At 38.2% G+C, this 8,232-nt stretch overlaps 1 protein-coding gene across 2 annotated transcripts; it reads right to left on the bottom strand.

Moving 5' to 3' along the window:
- Window positions 1–1,528: 1,528 nt before the first annotated feature.
- Window positions 1,529–7,700, bottom strand: LOC140768018 (B-box zinc finger protein 19). 2 transcript variants are annotated; one of them, XM_073108099.1, is made up of 5 exons: window positions 7,234–7,700; window positions 2,752–2,848; window positions 2,554–2,648; window positions 2,247–2,486; window positions 1,529–2,133 (listed from the first exon to the last, which is right to left on the bottom strand). In XM_073108099.1, exons 1-5 carry the CDS (start codon window positions 7,324–7,326, stop codon window positions 2,047–2,049), a joined length of 612 nt encoding a protein of 203 aa, XP_072964200.1. In that variant the 5' UTR covers window positions 7,327–7,700; the 3' UTR covers window positions 1,529–2,046. The 2 variants fall into 2 exon arrangements, with proteins under 2 accessions (XP_072964200.1, XP_072964192.1); XM_073108091.1 differs by having other exon boundaries at window positions 2,554–2,669; window positions 7,234–7,695.
- Window positions 7,701–8,232: the final 532 nt, after the last annotated feature.

The following is an 8,232-nucleotide window of genomic DNA, read 5'->3' as shown; positions in this document are numbered from 1 at the left end:
GGACCAGGGTGCTGACCGTGTGGGTCCGATTGGGTTCGGTGGGGCCACGTGGAGGAGGAATGGGGTTTGGAGACGGGTGCTCATATGATCTTCATTCTCTCTCTCTCTCTGGTTTTTTTTAAAAGAAATTTATGTAAAATACCCTACATTTTGTCTTTATTATAAGTTGGCCACCATGCAATTTTTATTAAAATTTCTCAAATAGAGTTGAATGGATATAGAATATAGAGGAAAATAACTCAGGTGCCTCTAAAAAGTTTTTTTAGATTAAGATAAGAATAAGTGAAAAATTATAATTTTAAAGTCAATTAAGTGGTATGTTAGGTATTGGGTTAAATATATTTTATTACTATATAATTTGTCTAAAATTACTTTATCTCATGTACTTATACTTACGACTAGAACGAGAGTGTGAGACCGTCAGTTTTTTGTAAAAGTTAATGGAGTGTATCCAAATGATAAAAATACAACATCGTGTTTGTAATGCAAAATAAATAAGTTTTGATCTGAGCTTTTCTTTAACATGTAATCATCTTTTTCTCGGATATGATCTAACTACTAAACTCCATACAAACTCAGGTTTAATAATACTTACTGTATTATTTGAAGAGACAAAATGCTTAGATAAGAGGAGAAGAACATGTTTATCCATAAAAATTAGAAATAGAGGGTAATAATTTGTTTGAGACTTTTTGAAGAACGTATGGTAAAACAATTTTGGACATAAGTTAGATGGTAACATGTATTTAACCATTAAGTAGTTTAATAATATTCTTTGTTTCGATTAATTATTGTTAGGAAAAAAAAGTTAACTCAGAATATTCTTGATAAATGCTTTTATTATAAAAGACACCAAATCTTGTTATTTATCCTCTGGCCCGAAGCTAATTAGAGCAAAATACAGTTTACCTCGTGTGGTTTAGCCCGAGTTTAACTTACCCCCTTATACTTTAATTTAAGGGCTTAAACTATATTTAAATGGATTAAATGTCTTAGTTAATGGTGACTAACAATTGTAAATTTGCATTAAATCACAAAATTGAATGACTCAAACACAAACTTAGATTAGAAAAACTTTTCTACATTTACATAAATTGTTTAAAATAATTAAAAGTTATTAAATATTATGTGCGATATCATAATACGACGAAAACTATATTTGTTATGTGAGACAAAAATTATTGATAAATATTTCATATTAAACTGAAAAAAGAAAGGATATTGTATCATTTGTATGTGTTTGCTAACTTTAATAATAATCTATTAAAAATATTTTATTTAAAAAGTAAAGCAATTATGTGAAGAAAAAAAATCCCCTTTTTTTTAGTCATTAACACCATGCCATGCAGCTATTTTAATCCCTATATTTTATTCTTGTCGTCTCAAAACAGCACGAGTTAGGGTTTTTATTCTTATAAATTTCCTTGAAGATATTTTAATGTAAAAAAGGGAGAGACAACAATCAAACACTGCAGAAAATGGTATATAGAACAAAGTAACAAGCCAAACTATTTTAAAGAATGATATATTTAACTCAATGGAAGATCAATGATTCACTATATATCATGGAGCAAAGGCTAATGCAATGCAACCTTTGTGGGTGTGCCCAGGTGACAAACTCAAACTGTCAGGATTGTGGAACAATGCTCTAAAGTAGCCAGTCATCAAATGAGCCATTGAGGACTGGAATATTTTGATGACTGCCAACATCATAGGCTTAATAGCACTCAAAGAAGCACAAAAAATGATAAACATAATCTAGGAGACAAATCCCCCGAGATTACGATGGGGTTGCTTTCGGGTACTGAGAAAATTACCACAAATAGATCTCGAAAGGTACTGTATGAAATTCTGCGCAAATGCAAATCACTTCGTGGCTATACACATTGAGGAACTTTACAACATACTCCAGGAAATTTGCAATGTATAAGGTTACACTCTCATAGAAGCAGAGGTTTTTTGTTTCTTTTCAGATGGCCAGATAGTCAAAGTACTCAATGGCAAAAACCACATTCAATGTACACATTGTCGATCGACATACTAATTTTACTTGCAATCCCTTTCAAGAGGACTGGTAGGAACAACACCAGAGGAGTCATGGTTAGTGCTGCTTAAGTGATCCACTCCCAGACTCTTCGGTGTGACCATAAGGATAGAAAGTAAAATAAGACCGAAGTCAGTGAACCAGAAAAGTTTAGGAATTATCCAAGAGGAAGGAGGAAGATAGAAGCATGGAATATGCAAACCTGAGTATTTGAAGCCTGCCCTTGAGCTCGAACAGGTCTCATGTTTAAGTCGATCATTTCAGAATCCATTTTCACATGATCCTCAATGTTTGCATCTAAGGCAGGATCGACAGACACCTTGTGATTCAGCATATTATCTCTCGTCACTGCTCCAGGCACCTCACTGCGGTCCCTCCTGTTTCCAGTCTGGTCTTTGTGTTGAGAACTATCATTAATATGGCCCGGTTTATCTCCTGGAAACTATTAAAGAACTAATTTAGAATTTTATAGAGTGCAGTCCAATGGCTGCTGCAATAATAGAACATACCTCAACTCGCTGTCTCAACAGGAGATACCTTCCATGGGTTCTTTTCCCCCCAACATGGACAATCATATCACATTGCAAGCAAAGTGATGTACCATCTATCTCACAATAAAAGAAAGCTATGTACAATAGAAAAGCAAAAGATTTAAGTTTCTAGTAATATGAAGAAAAGGATGAGTTGGAGGAGGGAGACAAACATACCAGGTGCATTCTCACATATGTCACAGCGAGGAACTTCACTAGGGTCAGCAAGTCCTACTCGCACATGTCGACTAGCAAGCTTGTTACACATGTGGACCTGTATGGCCAATTGGAAGAAACTATGAGTAAAGTGGTTGATCAGATGAGTATGCCCTTGAAGTAGAATTGTCGAAGTAGTGCAAGCCTTTTCCCAACAATAATAGGTTACTGGCACAACTCAAATTCAAGAAGATGAATGGACTGTTTCTTACGACCAACAAGTTTCAAATTGATGGCAATTGTAAAGAATAAATTTCAAGCGACTTCCAAAGTCCAACATTCTCTTCTATAACTCAAACTGCCAGATCATCCTTCTCCTAACTGATACTCTTCTTATAATTCCTAGGACAACTAGAGAATTTCTAATAGCCAAGTACCCATCAATGTTCTCAATAAGTGCCAAGGCATTTATATTGGCCATATAATGACTTCAGCTGTTAAGCAGCAATAAAAAATGACAATAACTCCAAAGGACTCCAAAGAACAACACTATGCCACTATCAGCCTTATTTTACATATCCAATCAATTTGAAACAGGCAATCATATGACAGGAAATCATAATGAAGCTAAGTGTGATAATAAGAGTACAATTCAGTTTTATATTGCAAGATAACATACAGCAAGCTACTAAATACAGAATAAAACATATTAGCTATATAAGTTGATTTCGAAGATGAAAACCGAAGAAGGACAAGGTACTTTCTAAAACTCTAGGCACCAAATTTGCAATTTGATAAATTTTCTAGTAGATGGTCCATCCAAATGAAGGATGCAGCTATTAAGGCTGAGCATTTAAGTACTAGTACAGTGCTTCTTATATCAGAAGCTGTCAGGTAGGCTGTTTTACATCACTGGACTAGGTGAGGAGGAAGGTAGGAGTCTGCTTCTGAAATCAATTGATCAATGAAGCCTTATGGTGACAGTAAGTTAGAAAGTACAAACATTATTTAGAGAGTCGAATGCAAGTTCAACAATGAGAAGATGGACAAGAACAAATAAGAGAAAAATAAGGATGGTGAGAGGTAGGAAGATCAACAATAGGCAGGAACAAGAAAACCATACTAGCCAACTGCTGTAACCTCTGTCAACCTCATTTGGAAAAACTATTAGAGATAATAAAATATGAGAAAATCACTAACAAGACCTCAACTTATCTGCTATGACAACACTAACTACAAAGAAGACAGGCACCTTATTGACTAAGTAGATGAGAAAACAAAACATCCTACTGATACTTTAAGATTACTTTGCTACATCAACTTTGTTAGGAAAGATTTAAGTTATCTCTGTATCATCCAGACCAACTAATATGGTTTTGCGTATGAGTAATTCTTCTTAATCTGATGGTAGAGGATAGTCATGCATACCTTATAACAAATCAATTAAATCATATCCTTTATGCCCAATTATCCAGTTGAAAGTCCCCCGTTGATGAATCAATCACAATTTGATCTTCTCAGGAACCCAATGGGTCAAATATAGATAAGTATCACACATCAGAATATCAAACAATCACCAGGTTAAACAATTAGAGTGGTGGCCATCTCCTAGAAGTAGTTGATTAAATTATTGTCGTCAATTATTTTCAGATATTCTATTTTCTTGGCAGTATGTCCCTTATCATATTGTGTAACTAAATTCACATCAAGAATCTCAATTCACTTCCATAACAATTGTCTAGAAATCTGGCACGATGTCATTGACTAATCTCAAGATCAAATTACTTTCTTTCCCAATATAAAATCAAATTACAATGTAAATAGAAGAAGGCGAAGAGCAATTAGAGCAAGAAATGGGTCCAAGCCAGCCCAGAGCCATTAGATCTACTGCAGTTCTATTTTGGGCTCGGCCTAGTATGTTTAATATCAGGATCAGACTGCCCTCAGTTCATGAAATTGTGTACCAACTTACCGGAAGCCATAATCAGTCTTAGCTCAGCTTGCATGAAAACAAATTCTAAGCTGTAGTGTGAAGTGTTGGTATTAATCTCACAAACATTCATTTACAATATTTCCATAAATTTTGAATTGTTGATGACTAGGCTGAAGAACTAAATTAGAAGCCTTACCCTTTCCTCAATATCCCCATATTCCATACAAGATGCTCCCATTTTCCCAATAATCAGGGAGCTCTATCACCAAATTACTGCAGTCCTTTCCCTCAGTGTAGATGATTTGGTGTCTTTCACTCAATGGTGGCTTGTACACTTAAATCCAGTACATTATTTCAGTCATCCATGCCGCTCTTTCAGATCTAGTTGGAGACCTATTAAGACCATCAAGTTTCATAGCGTTCTAACAAATGCTTGCAAGGTGACACACCAACCAATTGACTTTGATCCACTCCGGAAGCATGATGGTTCCGATATCAAGCACCGTCGTTCCTCTTACCTCAAATCATGTTTCTATAGCCATGTGAAAAAGGACATGACACATTCAGGTGTTGGGCCAAGTCATATGATTTGACTTGAGCCAAGCTTGGGCTAGAATTTTGATGCTTCCAAGGAAGGCCTGGACCAGACTCATCCAAAAACATTCATTACTAGATTTGGGAAATTCTTTGCTCAGTTGAGTTCAGAATACTTCAGACTTTAGATAATTAAGGTACATCAACATTAGAAGCAAGAAAACAAGCTCATTTAGATTCACAATAAAAGTCCAACATTTAATCTTATAGGGACAGATTAATAACCACAATAAATGATTGTGTGTAATCTAGTTATAGAGATTTGACTGCTTTAAATTATAAACTGTCACAACCTCTTCTAACAAATTCTTATAAAGAGAATTAAGAGAAAACATCTATGTAAGACCAAGTTATATGCCATCGAGATAACTATAAAGGCGACTATCTAGGCCCCTTTTCGTTGTTAAGGCATCAATAGCTGCTTGTGTTTTCTATGAGGTCCCTGTACTCTATATAACATACAATGTTGTGGAATTCCAACAATGGTCCCTGTACTCTATATAACATACAATGTCGTGGAATTCCAACAATGGACTAATATTTCCATCTACAGATATATGGCTTGAGTATTTCTATGCATAACCAAATTTAAGCCCAAGAAACTCTCTTTTCCTTTCATCTCTTATTTCCTGATAGGCCTCTCGCATCCTCTCACTTTCCCTCCCTCTCCTCAATAACTTCAATTACTATCCTTCAAGTTCAGTTCCCTAGGGAACTGAAAGTTGTTTGAGTTCCCAAGCTTCACTAAGCCAAAGACCACGTCATGCTGTCGGAGGGAATGGGCCGAGCAGAACATGGACATGCTAAACAAGGGTTAGCTGAGAGACAATCGTGAGCAAACCAGGTGTTCAGGTGTTAAACTATGTTTTCTAAGTTATGCCTTGTCATGATCCTTCCTATAGTTGTCCCACATCTCCTCAATCACTCAGGGCTCATGGACTCACCACGTATAGCCTGAGACATGCATCTAATAAGATCAGTTATGAGCGCGCACCAGCCAGCATGTTCACACGTTGCGACCTTGACCTCCCATCACATCTGAGTGGAGCCCTGGTCTGACCCTTCCTAGGGTCATCCCTATCCTAGTCAGCCACCTGCCACCCTGTTACATGACCCTACAGATCCAAGATGCGCCCATGTCCGCCATCACCTCGGCTACCCCCAACCACCAGACAGCATCAATGGTATCAGAATCCATGTATGGAAGTTTCTCAAGAAGATGAAGAAACAATAAACCCATGAACATTCTTTCAAGAATTATCACTTTACCTTTCCCTTCCTTTGCTACACACCAGCAGTTCAAGTAAGAGGAAATGAGTACATCTGAATAGGTAGCTCTCTATCTTTAAGCAATAGAGTACCCAAGACACAATACTGTACTCACATATTAGTTTCGAGTAACGGGAAAGCAAAGATGAAATACAGATACCTGAAATTAAGAAGGACCAACAAATACTGACAATTATGAAACTATTTATCAAGCTAACTTCTACCCTCGTGAAGTTGATATCAATTTTTTCGCAAAATGAAATACTCCAAGCATGTGCTTGCAATATGGGTCCTTTTTTGTGATCTGGTTTGCTTCCAGTGTTGTGGCAAATTCTATCCGATTAAGTTCTTAGCAAGTGGTGTTACATTTGCTTCACACATCCAACTAGGAGCAACCCTGGAAAACCCCCTACTTTAGGAACTCAAAAAATGTTAATGATTAGAGATCATCAGCGAAGAGAAGCACCAGACCCCAATCTCTCCTAAAATTTCACGTACTCTGGGCATTCAAGTCCTAATCAATTAGCCAAAATTGCTCGGCTCTCAACCTAAACAAGCACGCCGCGAGATCGCAACTTTAGGACGATCGACAAAGCCAGATTCCATCTTTACCTCAAGTTACGAATCCAACATAAATAAATAAAAAAACAACCAAAACCTGAAGACAAAACAATAAAAATAGAGAAATCAAGAGCATCGAACAAGACCTTCTCATCGCAGGGTCGACACAGCGCCGCCTCATCGGCGGCACAGAAGAGCACCGCCGCCGCACTCTCGCACACATCGCAAATCGTCCGCATAGCTCTCCCCTACCTCTCATCTCCTCCCCTCCATCATCTTCTCCCCACCCTACAACTCGCCAACTCCAAAGCCGCCTCCTTTCCCTCCCCCAACCAAAGAGCGGCTCTCCGATGGCGGTACTCTGCGTCGACAACAGCAGCAGCAGCAGCAGCGGTGGCGGTGGCGGCTGCGGCGGAGATGGATACTTCGTCGTGGTTTCTTATTATAAACTATGGTGGTGCCGGTGCTGGGGCCCGGTGGTGGGTGATAGCTTCGAGAGAAAGACACGTGGCGGGAGGTCACGGGGCGCAGCGCGGAGGGGCGAAGATCCTGTGCGTCTCGGATTTGGATTTCGCGAAACGAGATGGCTTCTCAGCCACAACTCACAAGGTGGAAAAAAGGAACAGAGAGAAAAGAAAAAAAAGAAGAAGGAAGGGTGTGGCTCCAAATTGGCCGCTTTATTTTTGTTTCTCCTTTTAGCATTTTTTTTTATATTTATTTTGTTTCTGGCTCTGGCGTCAATTTGGAGGACAGGGAATAAATATTTGCAAAGGGTTGGGCCCCATTGTTTCAGATTTTAGAGAGAGAGAGAGAGCTACTGCACATGATTCGACATTTGATGTCAGTGTGCCACTTGGCGTGCCTATCCGTGACCCACGTCGGCAGGATGCTTTGGGGAATTTGTTGACGATTTAGAATTTCTACGCATACTAAATATAAATAAATGCGACATAATTAAGAAATTTTTCAATCACGCAAGGTCAAGTACATCTAAGGCTGTCACGACTGGCGACTCAGGCCCCTAAAATTGGCTTAAAATTAATATTAAGTCAAGCATAAGCTAAAGTCTGCTCGATAGACTCGGTACAAAAGGGTGCCGTTTCCTCTACCGTGGTACACCACCTCCTCGTTCTTCTTCTTCTTCG

Source organism: Typha angustifolia, chromosome 2, assembly GCF_048772165.1.
Source record: "Typha angustifolia cultivar Huaian chromosome 2, ASM4877216v1, whole genome shotgun sequence".
Lineage (NCBI taxonomy): Eukaryota > Viridiplantae > Streptophyta > Magnoliopsida > Poales > Typhaceae > Typha > Typha angustifolia.
The sequence above is the reverse complement of the archived record's forward strand: the minus strand, read 5'-3'. Positions and strand labels throughout refer to the sequence as shown.

Bases quoted from the DNA above. Each gene is read 5' to 3' on its own strand.
- LOC140768018 (XM_073108091.1), bottom strand. From the start codon at position 7,326: ATGCGGACGATTTGCGATGTGTGCGAGAGTGCGGCGGCGGTGCTCTTC. The intron at 2,849-7,233 runs GTCTTGTTCGAT...TTGGCCATACAG, and splicing joins GTCGACCCTGCGATGAGAAG to GTCCACATGTGTAACAAGCT. The intron at 2,487-2,553 runs GTATGTTCTATT...GTTCTTTAATAG, and splicing joins TGTTGAGACAGCGAGTTGAG to TTTCCAGGAGATAAACCGGG.